Raw genomic sequence first — 23,530 nt, forward strand, 5'->3', positions numbered from 1 at the left:
CTCACCGGTGCCAGGAAAAGTTGGCACCTGTGATGATGAGATAACTGGCTCTGTGGATATGGGGAAAGCAGTGGACGTGATATATCTTGACTTTAGCAAAGCTTTTGATACCGTGTCCTACAGTATTCTTGCCAGCAAGTTAAAGAAGTATGGATTGGATGAATGGACTATAAAGTGGATAGAAAGTTGGCTAGATAATCGGGCTCAATGGGTAGCGATCAATGGCTCAATGTCTAGTTGGCAGCCGGTATCAAGCGGCGCGCCCCAGGGATCGGTCCTGGGGTCGGTTTTGTCCAACATCTTCATTAATGATCTGGATGATGGGATGGATTGCACCCTCAGCAAATTCATGGATGACATCATAGGCGCCGACTCCATGGGTGCTCTGGGGCTGGAGCAACCCTGGGGAAAAATTAGTGGGTGCTCTGCACCCACTGGCAGCCAAGCTCCCCTCCTGCCCAAGTGAGCACACCATGTCCCCGCTCCTCCCCATACCTCCCAGTGTTTCCTGCTCGGCCACTGTGAAACAGCTGTTTGGCAGGGTTATTACGATCCGGGAGGAGGGGGAGAAGCGGGAATGTGGCGCGCTCAGGGGAGGAGGCAGGGAAGAGGTGGGGCCAGGCAGGGATTTGGGGAAGGAGTTGGAATTTGGGCAGGGAAGGGGTGGGAAGAGGCATGGCAGGAGCAGGGCCTCATGGAAGGGGTGTAGTGGGGGCAGGGCTAGGGGCGGGATGGGGTCGAGCACCCACGTGAAAGAGGGGAAGTTGGCACCTATGGATGACACTAAGCTGGGGGGAGATGTAGATACGCTGGAGGATAGGGATAGGGTCCAGAGTGACCTAGACAAATTGGAGGATTGGGCCAAAAGAAATTGGATGAGGTTCAACAAGGACAAGTGCAGAGTCCTGCTGCGATGGGTTTGATCACAGAGACCCTCTTGGGACTGTCACCTGACATGCTGAAGTTACCTCTGAGCCCATTTTTCCTGCCAGCTTGGGACTCCAGAACCCTGCCTTCTTGAGTCCAACATGCTAGTCTGCTGCAACACAGACCCAGGTCTGGTCCATGCCCCCCAAAGCTGCAGGCTTTAACCAAAAATTGCTCAGCAGGTCACCTATCTCCAGCACCCAGACACCCAGTTCCCAATGGGATCCAAACCCCAAATAAATCCGTTTTACTCTGTATAAAGCTTATACAGGGTAAACTCACAAATTGTCCACCCTCTATAACACTGATAGAGAGATATGCACAGCTGGTTGCTCCCTCAGTTATTAATCACTTACTCTGGGTTTACTAATAAACAAAAATGATTTTATTAAGTATAAGAAGTAGGATTTAAGTGGTTCCAAGTAATAACAGACAGAACAAAGTGAATTACCAAGCACAATAAAACAAAACACGCAAGTCTAAGCCTAATACATTAAGAAACTGATTACAAGTAAATCTCACCCTCAGAGATGTGTGGTAAGAGGAGGCCCTGAGATATAAACCTTGGTATCAGAGGCCCGGTATGAGGCCTAAGGCCTGAACCAAAGTAATGGTCAAGACTTCGCTAACATAAAGCAAAGTGAAGCTGTGAGCCAGAGGCAGGCCCTGCTCACAGAAGCTGGCAAGGAAAGGGCTGATGTTGCATAAATATATATTCATTTAGCATAGTTACAGTATAAACATGGTACCAAGATACACTATACCGGAACATTCCACAGATAACAGGGAACAGGCCGACCCATCCCAATGACAGGGGCAAAAGGGTAAAATGATGGATAGAGTTGTTTTGATCCAACCAACATGTACAAGGTGAGAGGCGGCACCTTACTACGTAGAGGGGTCGTACCTTGCTACGTAGAGGGGTTGCACCTCAATACGTCAGGAGTGATGTGTAACTTGTTTGTACCTGTGTATAAGAATGTATCCCTGGGGTGGTGTCTTTGTCCGGCTGAGGGGGCAGTGGAAAGTCCCGCCACTGAGCTGAGTCCATTGCCGAGCGGCACTTTCTAGCAGTATGCCCGGAAGACTAAGTAATCTACGGGGAGCTGAAATTGTGTCAGGGTCGCAATAAACCTGGCCGAGGTGCCTTTGTACCTTACTAGACTCTGTGGTTATTGGGGGTTCTCGTCGGGTTTGCTGTGTCAGCTATCTGCAGAGCTGGGGCAGCACACAGAGGGAACACACGCACGCAGCCGAGTGATATCAACAGGAGAAAGCAGAAGCACCACACCGGTAGCCTCTCACAACAAGATGTTCCAATAAGCTTCTTTCACAGACTAGACTCCTTCCTAGGCTGGGCCCAATCCTTTCCCCGGTACAGTCTTTGTTAGTTCCAGCAGGCATCTTAAGTGAAAAGCAGGGGCTCTCTCATGACTGGAAGCGCCCTTTGTTCTGTTCCACCCCCTTTTATATCTTTGGCACAAGGTGGGAATCCTTTGTCTTTCTCTGGGTTCCCACCCCTCCTTCTAAATGGAAAAGCACCAGGTTTAAGATGGATCATGTGACATGTTCACATGTCCTGTGAGGCTTCATTACCCACAGGCTGGCACCCAGGTATACAGGGAGGTTTGCAAGTAAACAGAGCCATTTACAGCCAACTGTCCTAGTGAATAGGAGCCATCAAGATTCCAAGCCACCATTAATGGCCCACAATTTGCATAATTACAATAGGACCTCAGAGTTATATTTCACATTCCTAGTTTCAGATACAAGAATGATACATTCATTCAAATAGGATGAACACACTCAGTAGATTATAAGCTTTGTAATGATACCTGACAAGAGACCTTTTGCATAAAGCATATTCCAGTTACACCATATTCACTCTTATAAACATATTTTATAAAGCATATGCAACATCTGGGCTGAGTTTGGGCTGGGGGAGGGGCGCTCCTCCCCCGGCAGTGGCAGGGCTGGGGCTGCGGGAGGTCCGGGCTGGGGCTGGGTTTGGGGCGCTCTTTCCCTGTCTGCAGCAGGTCCGGGGCTGAGTTGGGGATGGGGGAGCTGATTTACCCCAGCAGGCGTTTTGGCCCCTGGCGGTGGTGCATCTGGCTCAGGGTGGTGGTACATCAGTAGGATGGCAATGGAGAGGCTGGCACGGCTGCCTGGGCTGTGGCCAAGTTCTCAATCTCAGATGGACTGACGGATGCTTCGCTCCTCTGCAAACCAGGCCCTAGGACAGGGGTGGGCAAACTTTTTGGCCTGAGGGCCACATCAGGCAATAGAAATTGTATGGCAGGCCATGAACGCTCACAACATTGGGGTTGGAGTGTGGGAAGGGTTGCAGGTTCTGGCTGGGGGTGCAGGCTCTGGGATGGGGCTGGGGATGAGAGGTTTGGGGTGCAGGAGGGGGCTCTGTGTGGGATTGAGGGGTTTGGAGTGCGGGAAGGGGATCAGGGCTGGCGCAGGGGGTTGGGCATGGGGAGGGGTTCAGGGGTGCAGGCTCCGAGCAGCGCTTACCTCAAGCAGCTCCCAGAAGCAGTGGCATGTCCCTTCTCCAGCTTCTACGCATGGAGGGACCCCCAACCCTCAGAGTGGGACCATGCGGCTGCTTCTGGGAGCTATGTGGTGCGGTCCCCGACCATGTACCCTGGAGCGGGGCCATGCTACGGCTCCCGCGTGGTGCGGCCCCCGACCCGGCGCCCCGGTTGGACCACCGAACTGGAGCAATCCCCAGACCCCGTTCCCAAGTGGGACTTTGTGGCCTGTCTTAACGGCTTGCGGGCCGAATCCAGCCCACGGGCCATAGTTTGCCTACCCCTGCCCTAGGAAGTCTTCTGCAAACCAGGCTGTAGGAAATCCCGGACCCCAAAGAAGAGACACCCAAAAGAAGAGGCTGCTTTTGGAAGCCCAGGCCTCATGGGGGTGAGAATCTCCGATGCGGGGGGGGTGGGTGCTTACTCCCCCGGAGGACATGCTAGTCGGATTTTAGCTCTGAGGATCCTCAAAGCAGAAGAGCTGGAAGGCGATCTCCTCACACGCGTGATTCACCCCGCACTCAAACAGGCAGCCAAACAAGAGCGGCGCTGGCACCTCCTGGCACACGGCCAGGTCCGAGTAACCACATGGCCCTTTGTACAGGAGCCAGGGGTGTTCCCACTTGGCCTCGTTCAACGGGGACTGGTTGAGGTGGATGCCCAGGTCGACCTGCTTGCATTTACCTGTCGGGTGGGAGTAAAGCAGCCATGACACGGTGCTTCTGCGGATGGTGGAGGGGGCATTCCCACTGTTCAACAGGCAGGTCGTCTCGGGGGCTGGGGCGTCTGGCACTTCTGCGCCATCCGCCCCCAGAAGCCCTGCTGTCGGCGTGAAGCTCACCACGCTGCCCTGACAGCTGTGCTCGCACAGCTGCTTGCATGAGGAGTGGCATTTGAATGTCAGCCCCTGGTCTGTGCTGAGCGCCGCTGCCCGGCACCGGCAGGGGGTGCGGGCATTGCAGTACAACACGGGGTCGCAGGCCTGGCACACCACCTCGGCCACCTGGCACTCCCCCGTCTTCATGCCCTTAATCAGCTCACCCTTGTGCCAGCGCTGCCCGCCGTCGTCACTATAAAAGACCAAGGACCGGGGCAGGGTCCAGCAGGGCAGTGGCAGGCGGCAGCAGCGAGCGGTAATGTGGTAGGTATAAGCCGGGATCACCAGCCGCCCGGAGCTGAGCTGCACCCCGTGCCCCGGCCCCACCGCAAATGTGGCCCAGTCCTTCAAGTCTTCCCCAATCACCTGCTCCGTCAAGTCCGTTAACGAGCTCCAGGTCTGGCCGGCATCTTTGCTTCGGACGTAGCACAGCCGGGCGGCGTTCTGCCCGGTCAAGATCTGGCATTGCTCTGTGACATGGTTCCTCACGCAGATGAAGAACAGGAAAACAGTCTGACTCTTCCGCTCGTACACCGGGCAGGGGTTCATTGTGCGGTGACCCGGTAACACTGCGTTCATCAAGCACTCCCTGGGCCCCCACTGCAGCAGGAGAGACGGGGCGAGAACAGGTAGGTCAGAGGGGTAAGTGAGCGGGGCCTACTCCTCAGTACATCACAATGACCATCCCATACGGGCTGGGCAGCAAGCGAGAGGGGTCTGCAGGGAAACAATGCACAAGGAATCACCTCAACCGAAGTCCCTGTCTTCCGACCTCGTCTCAGTACTAGGTACTCAGCATCCACGTCCTTGGGAGAGGAGCGTTTCTCCGCGAACGCCAGGAGCGTGTCTGTGGGGATATACAGCAGTGCGGGGATCCGATAGGTGACTCCACTCCATGGATCCTGGTGGAAGAGAGTCACCTTCCCAGAGCTAATCGAAGCCTTGATCATGATGTCTCGACGTACCAGAGACCTCAGCTGGGAGAGAAAAGGGATCAAGGGGGTTAAAACAATACTAGTTACGGAGCTTCTCTCAGCCACAGAGCTGCACCCACCTGCTCAGACAGGAAACATACTGGGCTCCTCCTTCCTCATCTCTGCCATAGACTCACTGCACCAGGCAACCAGGTCAGGGACCAATGCTGCAAGGGGCTCAGCACAGACTTAGCTCCTACTGATTTCAATGAGAGCAGGATCCAGCCCTGATCAGCAGGGGGTGGGGGCAAGGACGCTGAGTTAGGGCCAAATTCTGCTCAGTTACACCAGAGTAATTTCTGGCTCTGGGTTTACACCAGCGTCACAGCGATCAGAACCCGGCCCCCACTGTCTCCAAGTGACAAACAGGGGCCTCCCTCCAAGCCCAGACCTTCCCAGCACCAGCCCAGGGCAGCAATTTACCACCAGCCGGTGCCTGTCCTGCTGGAGGAGATCCCCGCAGTGCTGTCTCCAATGCAGACCGGCTCTGGCCTCTCCCTCCTGGCCCGGCTTTCTGCTCTTTCCAGCGGGGAACGGGACAAACTAGACCAGGGAGCCTAGAAACAGCAAGAGAAGTGAGAGGAGAAGCTCTAACCCTGGCAGGGATTCAAGCCCTACTGAGCCGAGCCAAGCGCACCCCACCCCTGCAGACACTGCTTCATCCAAGATTACTGCCAAAGAGACGTGCTACAGCGCCCCACCTCAAAAAGGCCTACGCACTGCCCCCAATCATGGCAAGTCCCCCCAACAGACCTGGCCCCCTACCCGCCCATTGCGCCGAGTCCCCCCACCACCATCAGACATACTCCCGCCAACCCGCATTGTATCAAGTTCCCCCACCCCATCAAACCTGCCCCTCCATGCCCCCATTGCGCTGAGTCCCCCCACCCTATCAGACGTGCCTCCACCTCCCCAATGCGCCGAGTTCCCCCCACCCCATCAGACGTGCCCACACCCCCCTTGCGCCAAGTGCCCTCCACCCCCATCAGACCTGCCACCCCCGTTGCGCCGAGTCCCCCCCGCCCCATCAGACCTGCCCCCGCCATCCCGCATAGTATCGAGTTCCCCCGTAGCAAGATGAGGCCCTGAAACATAAACCCTTGGTATCAGAGGCCCGGTATGAGGCCTGAGGCCTGAACTAAAGTAATGGTCAAGACTTTACTAACATAATGCAAAGTTAAGCTGTGAGACAGAGGCAGGCCCTGCTCACAGAAGTTGGCAAGGAGAAGGCTGCTAATTGCACGCATACACATATCTAAAAGGTATCAAGTACTAATAGGATGAACATGTGCCAGGATGGCACCAGAACATTCTGGTATGAACATATTCCACAGAGATAATGGGGAACAGGCTGACCCATCCTAAAGACAGGGTCAAAAGGATAATATGATGGATAAAGTTGTTTGTTCAAACCAACATGTACTAGGAGAGAGGCAACACCCTAATGCGTAGAGGGGTTGTACCTCAATGTGTAACCTGTTTGCACCTGTGTATAAGAATGCATCCCTGGGGCGGTGTCTTTGTCTGGCCTAGGGGGCAGTGGAGTGTCCCGCCACTGTCTGAGCCGGTCCATTGTCAGGGAGCACATCTGTATTAGCAGAACTATAGACATCTGATCCAGGGAGCTAGAGACTGTGTTTCATTTGGCAATAAACCTGGCCGGGGGCCTTCGTACCTTATCGGAGTCTGTGGTCATTGGGGGTTCGCTCGAGGTCTGCTGTGCCAGCGATCTGCGCAGAGCCGGGACAGCACACAGAGGGAACACACCCACACAGCCGACTGTTATCAACATTGAATAGAGCAGAGCACCATACAAGTGATGTCTGACAACACCCCTCAGCCCCATCAAACCTGCCCACCCCCATCCTCCCAATGCGCCGAGTCCCTCCCAGTCCATCAGACCTGCCCCCCCCCCCAGCCTATTGCGCCTAGTCCCCCTGTGACAATGCGGTTCTGGCGGAACCCAACTGAGAGTGCCAACTCAGGACAAATTGCTCAAATAGGGCAGTTACAGCCCAAGGCTGGGGTTTTTTCCCCCTCTAAGGCAAACCAAACCAGCCAGACTAGAAGGACTTCGGTCTCACCCCACTGGCTAACCGCAAGTCTCACAAGCAGTTTCCTAGTACTCCCACCAGTGCCACTCGTTATGGGGACAAATGGTTATGAAAACCAATACCCCAGTAAAAGAAAAAAAGGTTCTCCTGATCCCAAAGGACCAAGCCCCAGACCCAGGTCAATATACAAATCAGGTATTACCCACAAATCACGCTGCTGCCAATCCTTTAGAATCTAAAATCTAAAGGTTTATTCGTAAAAGGAAAAAGATAGAGATGAGAGTTAGGATTGGTTAAATGGAATCAATTACATACAGTAATGGCAAAGTTCTTGGTTCAGGCTTGCAGCAGCGATGGAATAAACTGCAGGTTCAAATCAAGTCTCTGGAATACATCCCCCGCTGGGATGGGTCCTCAGTCCTCTGTTCAAAGCTTCATCTTGTAGCAAAGTTCCTCCAGAGGTATGAAGCAAGATTGAAGACCAGATGGAGATGAGGCATCAGCCTTATATAGTCTTTTCCAGGTGTAAGAACACCTCTTTGTTCTTACTGTGGAAAATTACAGCAAAATGGAGTCTGGAGTCACATGGGCCAGTCCCCGCATACTTTGCTGAGTTACAAGGCTTATCTGCCTTCTCTCAATGGGTCCATTGTATAGTTGATGGTCCTTAATGGGCCATCAAGCAGGCTAGGCAGAGCTAATCTCACCTTGTCTGGGATGTCACCCAGAAGCATAGCATAAGTTTGCCATACAGACAGTATAGAGCCAATATTCATAACTTCAACTATAAAACTGATACACACATATAGACAGCATAATCATAACCAGTAAACCATAACCTTGTCCTAGACACCCCATTTGACCCCCTTTATACAAGATTTGGGTGCCACTACAGGACCTTGGTTGCAACAATGATCTATACGGTCCCAGTTTATGTCAATAACGTCACACCCCTCCACCCCCATCAGACCTACTCCGCCACCCCCATTATATCGAGTTCCCTGCAGCCCCATTAAACCTGCCCCCTCCACGCCATCAGACCTGCCTCCCGCCAACTCCCTATTGCGCCAAGTCCCCTCCACCCCCATCAGATCTGCCCCCTCAACCCCCTTTGTGCCAAGTCACCTCCGCCCCCATCAGACCTTCCCCGCCCCCCTCATTGCGCCAAGACCCTTCCACCCCATCAGACCTACCCCCCACTCCTCCATTGTACCGAGTCCCGCCCGCCCCCATCTGACCTGCCCCCGCCGCCCCTCACCGCAGACTCTGCTCCGCACTCACGGCTCCAGGCACCAGCACAGCAAGAAGGTGCTTGGGATGGCCAATGGAAAGGGGTGGCACATCTGGCTCTTCGGCGGCAGGTCCGAGGGAAAAATGAACCAGCGGCGGTAGAGCCGCTGCCGAAGTGCCACCGATTGGAGCTTTTTTTATTTGTACTTTTTTTTTTTTTGGCACCGCAGTCCCTCCCTGATTTCCCGCATCTGGCAGTCTTGCTTCGCCACCTAGTGGCGCTTCTCCATTTTGAAGCATGTGGAGGAGAGGAAGGTGATCAGGAACAGTCAACATGGATTCACTAAGGGCAAGTCATGCCTGACCAACCTGATTGCCTTCAAGGATGAGCATAAGTGCCTACTCCATGGGTGCTCCGGGGCTGGAGCACCCACAGGGAAAAATTGGTGGGTGCTCTGCACCCACCGGCAGCCAAGCTCCCCGCCCTGCCCCTCCCCCCGACTCACCTCACCTCCACCTCCTCCCCTGAGCACACCGCATCCCCGCTTCCCCTCCCAGCACTTGCTGCCGTGGCGTAACAAGCTGTGGGAGGGAGGGAAGGAGGGAGAGAGGAGGAGCGGGAACATGGCGCTCTCAGAGGAGGAGGCTGGGAAGAGGCAGGGCCAGGGCGGGCACTTGTGGAAGGAGTCGAATAGGGGCAGGGAGGGGGTGGAGTTGGGGCGGGGACTTTGGGTAAGGGGTTGGAATGGGGTGGGGCAGGGGTGGGAGGGTTGAGGCAGGGTGGAGTCGGGATGGGGCCAGTGGGGTCGAGCACCCACCGGTGCCAGGAAAAGTTGGCCCCTGTGATGATGAGATAACTGGCTCTGTGGATATGGGGAAAGCAGTGGACGTGATATATCTTGACTTAGGAAAGCTTTTGATACCGTGTCCTACAGTATTCTTGCCAGCAAGTTAAAGAAGTATGGATTGGATGAATGGACTATAAGGTGGATAGAAAGTTGGCTAGATTGTCGGGCTCAATGGGTAGTGATCAATGGCTCGATGTCTAGTTGGCAGCCGGTATCAAGTGGTGTGCCCCAGGGATCGGTCCTGGGGTCGGTTTTGTCCAACATCTTCATTAATGATCTGGATGATGGGATGGATTGCACCCTCAGCAAATTCATGGATGACATCATAGGAGCCGACTCCATGGGTGCTCTGGGGCTGGAGCACCCTTGGGGAAAAATTAGTGGGTGCTCTGCACCCACTGGCAGCCAAGCTCCCCTCCTGCCCAAGTGAGCACACCGCGTCCCCACTCCTCCCCATACCTCCCAGTGTTTCCTGCTTGGCCACTGCGAAACAGGGAGGAGGGGGAGAAGCGGGAATGTGGCGCGCTCAGGGGAGGAGGCAGGGAAGAGGTGGGGCCAGGGCAGGGATTTGGGGAAGGAGTTGGAATTTGGGCAGGGAAGGGGTGGGAAGAGGCAGGGCAGGAGCAGGGCCTCATGGAAGGGGTGTAGTGGGGGCAGGGCTAGGGGCGGGGTGGGGTCGAGCACCCACGTGAAAGAGGGGAAGTTGGCACCTATGGATGACACTAAGCTGGGGGGAGATGTAGATACGCTGGAGGATAGGGATAGCGTCCAGAGTGACCTAGACAAATTGGAGGATTGGGCCAAAAGAAATTGGATGAGGTTCAACAAGGAAAAGTGCAGAGTCCTGCTGCGATGGGTTTGATCACAGAGACCCTCTTGGGACTGTCACCTGACATGCTGAAGTTACCTCTGAGCCCATTTTTCCTGCCAGCTTGGGACTCCAGAACCCTGCCTTCTTGAGTCCAACATGCTAGCCTGCTGCAACACAGACCCAGGTCTGGTCCATGCCCCCAAAGCTGCAGGCTTTAACCAAAAACTGCTCAGCAGGTCACCTATCTCCAGCACCCAGACACCCAGTTCCCAATGGGATCCAAACCCCAAATAAATCCATTTTACTGTGTATAAAGCTTATACAGGGTAAACTCACAAATTGTCCGCCCTCTATAACACTGATAGAGAGATATGCACAGCTGTTTGCTCCCTCAGTTATTAATCACTTACTCTGGGTTTACTAATTAACAAAAGTGATTTTATTAAGTATAAGAAGTAGGATTTAAGTGGTTCCAAGTAATAACAGACAGAACAAAGTGAATTACCAAGCACAATAAAACAAAACACGCAAGTCTAAGCCTAATACATTAAGAAACTGATTACAAGTAAATCTCACCCTCAGAGATGTGTGGTAAGAGGAGGCCCTGAGATATAAACCTTGGTATCAGAGGCCCGGTATGAGGCCTAAGGCCTGAACCAAAGTAATGGTCAAGACTTCGCTAACATAAAGCAAAGTGAAGCTGTGAGCCAGAGGCAGGCCCTACTCACAGAAGCTGGCAAGGAAAGGGCTGATGTTGCATAAATATATATTCATTTAGCATAGTTACAGTATAAACATGGTACCAAGATACACTATACCGGAACATTCCACAGATAACAGGGAACAGGCCGACCCATCCCAATGACAGGGGCAAGAGGGTAAAATGATGGATAGAGTTGTTTTGATCCAACCAACATGTACAAGGTGAGAGGCGGCACCTTACTACGTAGAGGGGTCGTACCTTGCTACGTAGAGGGGTTGCACCTCAATACGTCAGGAGTGATGTGTAACTTGTTTGTACCTGTGTATAAGAATGTATCCCTGGGGTGGTGTCTTTGTCCGGCTGAGGGGGCAGTGGAAAGTCCCACCACTGAGCTGAGTCCATTGCCGAGCGGCACTTTCTAGCAGTATGCCCGGTAGACTAAGTAATCTACGGGGAACTGAAATTGTGTCAGGGTCGCAATAAACCTGGCCGAGGTGCCTTTGTACCTTACTAGACTCTGTGGTTATTGGGGGTTCTCGTCGGGTTTGCTGTGTCAGCTATCTGCAGAGCTGGGGCAGCACACAGAGGGAACACACGCACGCAGCCGAGTGATATCAACAGGAGAAAGCAGAAGCACCACACCGGTAGCCTCTCACAACACTGGTGACCCCGACCGCTGATCTGATGAGTAAGCAAAACTGCCGTAGTAAGAATCACTATCTAACATAGCAGTAAACCTCGAGCTAGGGAACCCCCTTATTCCCTCCCTTATAATCCCCACGGAGTTTGATAAGTCTTGGACCCGCTGCATTGCCAGTAAGGGGGGTCCATATGAATTTAAAAAAAGAGAGTGGGGAAACATGGACTGGCTTATGTAGAGCGATGGTAGAAACCGAAGCTCTAAGAAACAGTAATAAGAGTAAAAAAGCAAGAATTTAGCAACTCATGTCTCTGGCAGTGAGACGGCTCAGACAGCATGCTGGAATGCTGGCCAAACAAGTAACAGAAAAAACAAGAGAAGTAGAAGAAGTAACCCAAGCAGTCGAGCACTGGAAAGCCCAAGCTCTGTTAACAGAGCAACAGGCGGTCCAAACTCATGATATGCTCGAGCAAGTAAAGCAGGAAAATAAAAAATTGAAAACAACTGTAGAAAACCTGCAGAAGCAAAAAGTGCCGTCCCCTGTAATAAATATTGGTCATAAACAGCAGGCTTCAGGTAGCTACCCTGTGCCTGAAGAATGGGGACAGAAGTGAAAAAACGTGGTCCTAGTAAAATTAAAAGATGAAACGGGGTCCACTGCATTGCAACCACCACCTTATGATAAAAGCCAGGTTCCAGTTAAACTTAAACTGAAACCTAGACTGGTGCCTGTCAGAACGGGACAAGTAAGTGCACAGAAGGAAAGAGTAGCACATAATACTTTCACAGAATTGGTAAATCAGATGAAGGAAAATATAGAACAGTTCACAGAGCACATTAGGAGACAGGAGCTGCGACTCGATCGCAGGGGAGTAAATAAAAAAGCATTTCAAAGTAAAAAACCAAAATTAAATGGGTTAACACCTAGAATTAATGCATTAACACATGGCGTTGCCCAAAACCAGTTAACTGCAGCAAAAAAGAGCACTCCCGCCATCCATCTGGCATGCACACAAAAGCAACAGACATTGGGGGAACAAATTCAAGTTTTACTAGAGCAAGTAACTACCCCCATTCTCTTCTCAAAGCCAGGATAAAAAACAGGGGCACAGTTCCTAACTGTGCAGGTTCCCAACTGCTTTGACCCACGGAACCACACTCCGCACTCATATCTGAAAATAGAATTGTCTTTCTCAAATATTTTTACATACCGGTTAAGTTTTGTCCTTTATATGCTTTCTTAGTTTGCTAAATTTGCTGCTGCTGCCTGTACTTTCAAATATCTTGATAGAGTTAATCTCTCTTGGCTCAGGTCTCACTACCTTCCTAGGTTGCTCTTCACCCCCACCCTCTCTCCCCCGCCTCTCCTCAATTCTGCTCTCTTTTTGTTTTAAAAGTTAAAAGTTACAGTTTTTACAGAAACCTCCAAAAAATACAGCAATTGAAAACAGAATAAACAAGAAACAAAAAGAAAACAAGGTAAAAACTTTACTTTAAATAAATCCAGTAAATTAAGTATTTTAACCCTTCAAGAATGCAACAGCTGGAATTATTCCTAACTTTCTTGAAGATATGGTTGCCAAGCAACAGAAATGCACACTCTGCTTCTAATTCTAACCACTCACTAATATTTGAAACATGGGCGTTTTTTATTTCCATATAGCAGAGTTTTAAAATAATGTTAAATATAAAGTAATGCAAAATTCCTTGTTACCAAATTAATACAATACATTTAGCAAATAGTAATATATTTTTTACCAATTTATGTTACAAGTTTTAAATAAAGAAATAATTTTGTTATTCAAATGTTTAATCCTTTTTATTTTTTATGTTTTTATTTTTTTTTTGGCCTTATTTTGTATAGTTATAAATAGAATTCTGGCGCCATTTGTTTTTAATTTTAAGTTTGTCCTGTATGTCATGTGTGTTGTCTTGTGTTGTATGTTGTGTGTGTCACGTGACTATTTTTTATTATTTTTATTTTGTTGCAACAAAAGTCAATTTTATACCCTTTTAAAAATTTATATATCTGTGGTACCACACTATTTTAAAATCATGGTTGGGGTATAATCATTATTAGCACCAATTTTTTGTGCAAAGTTCAAAAAGGTTTCAGTTACCAATATATGTACATATATTTCCATATATTTCTGCCTCAACAAATAATGCAATTGCAAACAAAAAATATTCTCTGATCAATCACAGTTTTGTTGTGATTTTTAAGATTTTTTTTTTATTATTTGTTATTCAAAGAAAAAATGTAAGGGGAAACCTTCATCATTAAGGTAAAGATAATATTAACAAAATGTTAATTTCTTTTTTTGGGCTTTTTATAAACTTGTTCTGCATTTTTTAAATATAGTTATAAGAATGTCATAACCAAAATGTTTTAAAATAACAATTTATGCATAAAGCTAACCAAACAATTTCAACAGGTTTCCACCTTTAGCTCCCAAACATAGCAAAGCATCATGAAAGTATACCCTCAAATACCCTCAAAGTACTGTATTTAAAATTTATTTTGGTTTAATTTTATAGTTGGTTTAATTTTGTATGCTTTTCTTTTGTTATGTTATGTTAATGAGAAGCAGTGGTTGTTAAAGTTGTGCTTCTAAACAGTTAACAAAAGTGAAATTGGTATCACAAGCAAATTAACTCTAAAAAGCTTGGTAAAAATTCTGTTAACTCCTTTGCTGAAACAAATTGTTCAGCAAGGGAAAGCAATACACCTTCTCATAGAAGATTGTGAGCATTTATTTTAGCCATTAAGCATTACATTTCATATAAAAATATTAGTAATGCACTTCAAATGAAAATGAATGTCTAAACAACAACTGCAAAAGTATAGCTTGTGTTATAAAAGGCTCGGTCCCTATTACCTTGTTCTTATTACATTGTAAACTAACTAAGTTAAACTGTGTATTAAGTTTGAGTTACTGAAAACAAAAACAAACAAAAACGCTTTATTATGTTAACTAACTAGCTGTTAACTAACTAACAGACCAAAAACACCAGAAAATATCACACCCTGAAAATACCAGATGATATCAGTATACAGTGAAGAAACCCCCAAGCATCAAGAACAGAAAAATGAAGTGCTTTATAAATACGAGACTGGTCAAATACACCTCTATCTACCATATATGGACAATTAAGTTAACAATCAGCTAAAAACCACTAGCTGGACCAGGATAAGCCATCATTTAATTTCAACTTGGTTACTATGTAAAAACAACTGTATTATTGCTGTACTGCTGTACTGTTGTCTTATTGCTGTACTGTATTATTGCTGTACAACATTTACAATGTGCATAACCTTGCTAAACTGTTTAACCAACACACATGTAAAAATCAACAAACGAATGGCAGCAAACAACATGAAGGGAAGAAAAAAAAACCATGTGGTAAACAAACAAAAAGTTACATAGTAACGACAAATTGGGTAAACAAATTGCCTGTTAGTACCAGTCATAATTTGGGTCAGCGACACTGCATCCTAACTAAGGCACACGTTATTCAAAGCAATCTTGTTCAGTGTCTGGATACCAATACTAAATCCTGACACAGCAATATTTGATAAATTAGTTACTGTCCATTCAGTAGGTTATCTGGAAGACAGCATCCATAAGAAACAACTGGATCTATGTCAACTACTAGTGTATCGCAGAGCCGTGCAACCAATGGAACAGAGAAGTTAACCACGTCTATTTCCTGCCCAGTGAAGCTAACCAGAGGGTGACAACTAGCAGTAAGGGTAACCTATAACATGAATGGACAGTACTAGGTAGTAACTAATTACAATATATTTCTATATAAAAGGCCTCAGTGGTAGTGTCACTACTCCAAATTTCTGTTTTACTTCTCATATACATAGCACTGTAGAACATACTATCACAATCCCTATCCCAATATTTCAAAACACTCAGCCTACTACTAATGATGAGACAAGTGATAACTGGAATTGCCCTAATAGGAGTGTGTTTCTATCTGTGTCACAGAAGTAAAAGGGCCAGAGTACAACACCGGACTGGAAAAACATGGTTATGCTTGGATATAAGGTGGTATCATATGTACACATACATACTATACATATATGCCCCTACACACTCCAAATATATATGCCATATCCATATAATTGATATATATTAATTATTTGAGAGTGCCTCTAAGGCTCAATCATAATACTACATTCCTCAGTCATGGTCCCGGGCCTTGATCATGATGTCTCGACGTACCAGAGACCTCAGCTGGGAGAGAAAAGGGATCAAGGGGGTTAAAACAATACTAGTTACGGAGCTTCTCTCAGCCACAGAGCTGCACTCACCTGCTCAGACAGGAAACATACTGGGCTCCTTCTTCCCCATCTCTGCCATAGACTCACTGCACTAGGCAACCAGGTCAGGGACCAATGCGGCAAGGGGCTCAGCACAGACTTAGCTCCTACTGATTTCAATGAGAGCAGGATCCAGCCCTGATCAGCAGGGGGTGGGGGCCAGGACGCTGAGTTAGGGCCAAATTCTGCTCAGTTACACCAGAGTAATTTCTGGCTCTGGGTTTACACCAGCGTCACAGCGATCAGAACCTGGCCCCCACTGTCTCCAAGTGACAAACAGGCACCTTCTTCTTCGAGTGCTTGCTCATATCCATTCCATTAGGTGTGTGCGCGCCGCGTGCACGATCGTCGGAAGATTTTCTACCCTAGCAACACCGGCGGGTCGGCTGTGGAGCCCCCTAGAGTGGCGCCTTCATGGCGCTGAATATATACCCCAGCCGACCCGGCGCCCCCTCAGTTCCTTCTTACCGCCCCTGACGGTCGTTGGAACTGTGGAGCGCTGCTTAGCTGTTCTCCACTCTCCCTAGCTTAGTTAGTCATTCGCAGTTATAGTTATAGTTGTAGTTCTAGTGTTTATAGTTAAATAGTTAAATAGTTTTAAAGTTGTTCTAGTTGTTATTGTAGTTCAGGGGATTAAGGGGGTCGTCTCCCCCTTTCTCCCCCGGCCGCGGGGCCGGGCTCATGCCCAACGCTCCCGGCTTCAAGCAGTGCGCCTCCTGCGCTAAGCCTATGCCCACGAGCGACCCGCACGACTCCTGTCTGAAGTGCCTGGGAGAGTCCCATCAAACAGATAAGAGCAAGATCTGTAAGGCCTTCAGACCAAGGACCAAGAAGGAGCGGGACTTTCGGCTCCGGCAACTCCTGATGGAGGTGGCACTTAGTCCGGACGCTCCATCTACAAGCCAGGCCCCGGCACCTAGCGCCTCGGTGCGCAGTGTCCCGGCGGCACCGGCCATGACGACCACGCGAGTGGCGTCGGACAAGCCTCCCCGGCACCGGACCTCGTCGGCACCGCAAGCACAACAAGTGCCTCGGCGCCGGTCATTATCCCCGGGGCATAAAAAAGCCCATAAGACGGGGACCTCCGTGCCGAAGACGCCGGCTCCCCCAGTGCCGGGGGTAGAGCCACGTCCGCCGGTGGAGCACCGGAAACAGGTGCCTCCAGCACCGTCGACTCCGGCGCCGAGGCCGTTGAGTCCGGTGCAGATAGCGTCTCCACCGAGACCGGTCGCGGTCCCGGCACCGATCGCCGGCACCGCGTAGAGATAGATCATCTCCGGACCGGCACCGTGCGGCACCGCAGCCCACGGGAATCGTCTCGACGCTCTCGGCACCGCCGTGGCCATCGAGATCGGTGTCTCGCTCCTCGGAGGACCTCTCGAGATCGGCATACCCCCCTCAGGGGCAAGCCGAGGAACAGGACTTGGGCCATTGGCAGGACATAACAGAGGACCATTCTCATGGCCCATCTCACTGGTCGTTTTGGACCCCGTGGGCGTACCATCAGGCGCAAGGGGCTCCAATTGCTTCGACCTCTCGCTCCGGTCACTCCGCTAGAAGGGCCCCGGAGTCCACCATCTCTCGACCTCCGCCAGGGGGCATGGAGGCTTCTGTGTCCGCACCACCTGACGCCCTGGACCCAAGCGCAGGTGATGCTCCGGCCCAGGAACAGGGAGACCAGGACCATCCCTTGGATCCTGTTCCACCGGAGGCATCTTCCTCTTCTTCTCCGGATGAGGCAGTGGCGGGCACATCGTGCACAGGTCCACCTCCAATAGATCTTCGGGCTCACCAGGATCTTCTGCGTAGGATGGCCCGTAATATGGACCTGCAGGCGGAGGAGATAGTGGAGGTGCACGACCCGATCGTGAATATCCTCGGAGCGGATGCCCCATCGAGGGTGGCGTTACCCCTGATCCGCACGATACAAGCCAATGCATCTACGATATGGCAGACTCCTGCCTCTATCCCACCCACAGCGAGAGGGGTGGAAAGGAAATACTTCGTCCCGTCTAAAGACTACGGGTACTTGTATACCCACCCCCAGCCGTGTTCACTGGTGGTGGCATCAGTGAACGCAAGGGAGCGCCACGGTCAGCAGGCCGCAGCGCCCAAATCAAAGGAGGCTAAGCGCCTCGATTTATTCGGCCGTAAAGTTTACTCAGCCGGAGGGCTGCAACTTAGAGCGGCTAACCAGCAGGCGCTCTTGAGCCGCTATAGCTTTAACTCCTGGAACTCTATGGGGAAGTTCAAGGAGTTGGTTCCCCAAGAGTCCAGGGAGGAGTTTGGAGCCCTGGTAGAGGAGGGTAAGAAGGTGGCTCGGACCTCCTTACAGGCCTCCTTAGACATAGCAGACTCTGCTGCGAGAACCCTGGCCTCAGGTATCGCTATGCGGAGGATCTCCTGGCTCCAGGTTTCGGGTCTGCCTCAGGAACTGCAGCAAACCCTGCATGATCTACCCTTCGAAGGACAAGGGTTGTTTTCAGAAAAGACGGACTCTCGCCTGCAGAGCCTCAAGGACTCCAGGACGATCATGCGTTCCTTGGGGATGCATGTTGTGGGCCCTCAGCGCAGGCCATTTAGACCGCAGCCTCAGCGCTTCTACCCCCCCCCCCGCCTCGTCAGAGACAGGACTCGGCCCGGAGGCGAGGGCGAGGTGGTAGAAGAAGGTGGACCGGCCCTCAACCCGGTCAGAACCAGGGGCCACCTAGACCACCTTCAGGCCCCAGGCAGAACTTTTGAAGGTGCGGTCGAGGACGGCGCCCCAGTCATCCCCCAGGATCCAGCCCCCTCCTTTCGGGATCGCCTTTCCCATTTCCACCATGCCTGGTCCCTTATAACCTCGGACCGTTGGGTCCTTCGCACGGTGGACAGGGGATATGCTATCCAGTTTTCTTCAATTCCCCCCTCCTCCCCCCCTTCCCCGTCCCTCTTCAGGGACCCTTCTCACGAGCAACTTCTTATACAGGAAGTTTCCACGCTCCTTGCTATGGGGGCCATAGAGGAGGTTCCAATGGAGTTAAGGGGCAGGGGATTCTATTCCCGTTACTTCCTCATTCCCAAGTCCAAAGGAGGTCTGCGACCTATCTTGGACTTGCGCGGACTCAACAGATTCGTAGTAAAGTTGAAGTTCCGCATGGTCTCTCTGGGGGCCATTATCCCTTCCCTCGATCCTGGAGACTGGTTCGCCGCCCTCGACATGAAAGACGCATACTTTCACATTGCAATTTACCCGCCTCACAGACGCTTCCTGCGATTCGTGGTAAGCAGGGTGCACTACCACTTTGCAGTCCTTCCTTTCGGCCTATCCTCGGCCCCGAGGGTGTTCACGAAATGTATGGCTGTCGTGGCAGCGTACCTTCGTCGGCAAGGGATACAGGTGTTCCCGTACCTAGACGACTGGCTGGTACGCGGTCGCACCAAAGAGCAAGTTCGAGCTCACGTCCACATAATAGTGCACACATTCAACAAGTTGGGTATCCTACTCAACAAGGAAAAATCCACTCTAGAACCTACCCAGAGAATAGAATTCATCGGCGCAGTTCTAGACTCCAGACGTGCACAAGCCATCCTGCCAGACAATCGCTTTTGCACCATCACGAGCCTCATTCAAGGACTCAAGGCCTTCCCAACTACCACGGTGAGGTCGTGCCTTACCCTACTAGGTCACATGGCTTCCTGCACGTATGTAACCAGGCATGCCAGACTTCGGCTTCGCCCACTCCAGACCTGGGTGTCATCAATATACCGCCCACATCGGGACAGCCTGAACATGGTGGTCACGGTCCCGAACTCGGTCCTGACCTCCCTCACCTGGTGGCTAGATCACAATGTGGTTTGCGAGGGGATGCCGTTTCACGCCCCACAACCCTCTCTGCACCTGGTCACAGGTGCTTCATCTCTGGGTTGGGGCGCCCATCTCAACGAGCACCATACCCAGGGCCTGTGGACTGCACCCCAGCTAGCCCTGCACATCAATGTTCGGGAACTGATGGCGGTGCGCCTGGCGTGCCAGGCATTTCTCAATCTCCTACGTGGCCGCTGTGTGTTAGTTCTCATCGACAACACCACGGCCATGTTTTACATCAACAAGCAAGGAGGAGCGCGTTCGTCAATTCTATGCCAAGAGGCCATTCGCCTGTGGGACTTCTGCATCGCCCACTCAATCCATCTCACGGCATCGTTCCTCCCTGGAGTCCAGAACACTCTGGCGGACTGACTCAGCAGGTCCTTTCAAACACACGAGTGGTCTATCCGTCCGGACATCATACATTCCGTTTTCCAGAAGTGGGGGTTTCCCCAGATAGACCTGTTTGCATCTCGAGACAACAGGAAGTGCCACGTGTTCTGCTCCCTGCAAGGTCGAGCTCCGGGCTCCCTCTCGGATGCGTTCCTCCTTCCCTGGAAAGACCACCTGTTTTATGCCTTCCCTCCGTTTCCTCTGGTCCACAAGGTACTGCTCAAATTGCGCAGAGACCAGGCACAGGTGATTCTGATCGCCCCAGCGTGGCCGAGACAACATTGGTACACCACACTGTTGGAGCTCTCGGTCCAGACACCGATCCCGCTTCCATTATGCCCAGATCTCATCTCTCAGGACCACGGCCGCCTGCGTCACCCCGACCTGCAATCACTCCACCTCACGGCGTGGCTGCTCCATGGTTCACCCAGGCAGAGCAGCAGTGCTCGCACTCTGTCCAACAGATTCTGCTGAGCAGTAGGAAGCCCTCAACACGGACCACGTACCTGGCCAAGTGGAAGCGGTTCTCCTGTTGGTGCGAACAACGAGCCACGTCCCCGTTGCACGCACCTATTCCTCTCATTTTGGAATATCTCCTCTCCCTAAAACAGCAGGGGTTGGCGATATCTTCAATTAGAGTTCACCTGGCCGCCATATCGGCCTTTCACCCAGGTGAACTCGCGTCCTCGGTATTCTCTAACCCGATGGTCGTTAGATTCCTCAAGGGCTTAGACCGGATGTACCCACAACAACGTCAGCCCGTTCCGACGTGGGACCTCAACCTGGTTCTCTCCAAGCTCACAGGTCCTCCATTCGAGCCACTGGCCACCTGTTCACTTCTGTACCTGTCCTGGAAGACAGCCTTCCTCGTAGCCATCACCTCAGCAAGGCGCGTTTCTGAACTCAGGGCGCTTACATCCGAGCCCCCTTACACAGTTTTCCATAAGGATAAAGTGCAGCTTCGTCCACATCCTGCCTTTCTCCCTAAGGTGGTTTCTCCTTTTCATATCAACCAGGATATATTTCTCCCGGTCTTTCATCCTAAACCACATGCTACTCGCCAGGATCAACGTTTGCATTCTCTGGACGTACTCAGAGCCCTGGCCTTCTATATTGACCGCACAAGGCACTTTAGAAAGACGACGCAACTCTTCGTTGCAGTGGCCGACCGAATGAAAGGCTCACCGGTCTCCTCACAACGCCTATCCTCCTGGATTACGTCTTGCATCCGGACTTGCTATGAACTGGCAGGTGTCTCAGCACCGCACCTCACCGCTCACTCCACGAGGGCCCAAGCTTCCTCGACTGCTTTCCTGGCGCAAGTTCCGATCCAGGACATTTGTAGAGCGGCGGTTTGGTCATCAGTCCACACGTTTACAGCTCACTATGCACTAGTGCAGCAGTCCAGGGACGATGCTGCTTTCGGATCAGCGGTTTTGCACACAGCAATGTCTCACTCCGACCCCACCACCTAAGTTGGGCTTGGGAGTCACCTAATGGAATGGATATGAGCAAGCACTCGAAGAAGAAAAGACGGTTACTCACCGTTGTAACTGTTGTTCTTCGAGATGTGTTGCTCATATCCATTCCAAACCCGCCCCCCGTCCCCACTGTCGGAGTAGCCGGCAAGAAGGAACTGAGGGGGCGCCGGGTCGGCTGGGGTATATATTCAGCGCCATGAAGGCGCCACTCTAGGGGGCTCCACAGCCGACCCGCCGGTGTTGCTAGGGTAGAAAATCTTCCGACGATCGTGCACGCGGCGCGCACACACCTAATGGAATGGATATGAGCAACACATCTCGAAGAACAACAGTTACAACGGTGAGTAACCGTCTTTTCCTCCAAGCCCAGACCTTCCCAGCACCAGCCCAGGGCAGCAATTTACCACTAGCCGGTGCCTGTCCTGCTGGAGGAGATCCCCGCAGTGCTGTCTCCAATGCAGACCGGCTCTGGCCTCTCCCTCCTGGCCCGGCTTTCTGCTCTTTCCAGCGGGGAACGGGACAAACTAGACCAGGGAGCCTAGAAACAGCAAGAAAAGTGAGAGGAGAAGCTCTAACCCTGGCAGGGATTCAAGCCCTACTGAGCCGAGCCAAGCGCTCCCCACCCCTGCAGACACTGCTTCATCCAAGATTACTGCCAAAGAGACGTGCTACAGCGCCCCACCTCAAAAAGGCCTATGCACTGCCCCCAATCATGGCAAGTCCCCCCAACAGACCTGGCCCCCTACCCGCCCATTGCGCCGAGTCCCCCCACCACCATCAGACATACTCCCGCCAACCCGCAAATCAGTAGGAGCAAGTTCCCCCACCCCATCAAACCTGCCCCTCCATGCCCCCATTGCGCCGAGTCCCCCCACCCTATCAGACGTGCCTCCACCTCCCCAATGCGCCGAGTTCCCCCCACCCCATCAGACGTGCCCACACCCCCCTTGCGCCAAGTGCCCTCCACCCCCATCAGACCTGCCACCCCCATTGCGCCAAGTCCCCCCCGCCCCATCAGACCTGCCCCCGCCATCCCGCATAGTATCGAGTTCCCCCGTAGCAAGATGAGGCCCTGAAACATAAACCCTTGGTATCGGAGGCCCGGTATGAGGCCTGAGGCCTGAACTAAAGTAATGGTCAAGACTTTACTAACATAATGCAAAGTTAAGCTGTGGGACAGAGGCAGGCCCTGCTCACAGAAGTTGGCAAGGAGAAGGCTGCTAATTGCACGCATACACATATCTAAAAGGTATCAAGTACTAATAGGATGAACATGTGCCAGGATGGCACCAGAACATTCTGGTACGAACACATTCCACAGAGATAATGGGGAACAGGCTGACCCAGCCTAAAGACAGGGTCAAAAGGATAATATGATGGATAAAGTTGTTTGTTCAAACCAACATGTACTAGGAGAGAGGCAGCACCCTAATGCGTAGAGGGGTTGTACCTCAATGCTTCAGGAGTGATGTGTAACCTGTTTGCACCTGTGTATAAGAATGCATCCCTGGGGCGGTGTCTTTGTTTGGCTTAGGGGGCAGTGGAGTGTCCCGCCACTGTCTGAGCCGGTCCATTGTCAGGGAGCACATCTGTATTAGCAGAACTATAGACATCTGATCCAGGGAGCTAGAGACTGTGTTTCGTTTGGCAATAAACCTGGCCGGGGGCCTTCGTACCTTATCGGAGTCTGTGGTCATAGGGGGTTCGCTCGAGGTCTGCTGTGCCAGCGATCTGCGCAGAGCCGGGACAGCACACAGAGGGAACACACCCACACAGCCGACTGTTATCAACATTGAAGAGAGCACAGCACCACACAAGTGATGTCTGACAACACCCCCCAGCCCCATCAAACCTGCCCACCCCCATCCTCCCAAT

At 51.5% G+C, this 23,530-nt stretch overlaps 1 protein-coding gene across 3 annotated transcripts; it reads right to left on the reverse strand.

Annotated features, from left to right (window-relative positions):
• Positions 1-742: 742 nt before the first annotated feature.
• LOC101948185 (sialidase-3-like) lies at positions 743-22,283 on the reverse strand. 3 transcript variants are annotated; one of them, XM_065579560.1, is made up of 4 exons: positions 22,060-22,283; positions 5,739-5,872; positions 5,088-5,318; positions 743-4,941 (listed from the first exon to the last, which is right to left on the reverse strand). In XM_065579560.1, exons 3-4 carry the CDS (start codon positions 5,289-5,291, stop codon positions 3,916-3,918), a joined length of 1,230 nt encoding a protein of 409 aa, XP_065435632.1. In that variant the 5' UTR covers positions 5,292-5,318; positions 5,739-5,872; positions 22,060-22,283; the 3' UTR covers positions 743-3,915. The 3 variants fall into 3 exon arrangements, with proteins under 3 accessions (XP_065435632.1, XP_065435633.1, XP_065435631.1); XM_065579561.1 differs by lacking the exon at positions 22,060-22,283 and adding an exon at positions 15,926-16,206; XM_065579559.1 differs by lacking the exon at positions 22,060-22,283 and adding an exon at positions 12,813-15,890.
• Between the last annotated feature and the right edge of the window lie 1,247 nt (positions 22,284-23,530).

This window comes from Chrysemys picta, unplaced genomic scaffold (genome assembly GCF_011386835.1).
Source record: "Chrysemys picta bellii isolate R12L10 unplaced genomic scaffold, ASM1138683v2 scaf417, whole genome shotgun sequence".
NCBI lineage: Eukaryota > Metazoa > Chordata > Testudines > Emydidae > Chrysemys > Chrysemys picta.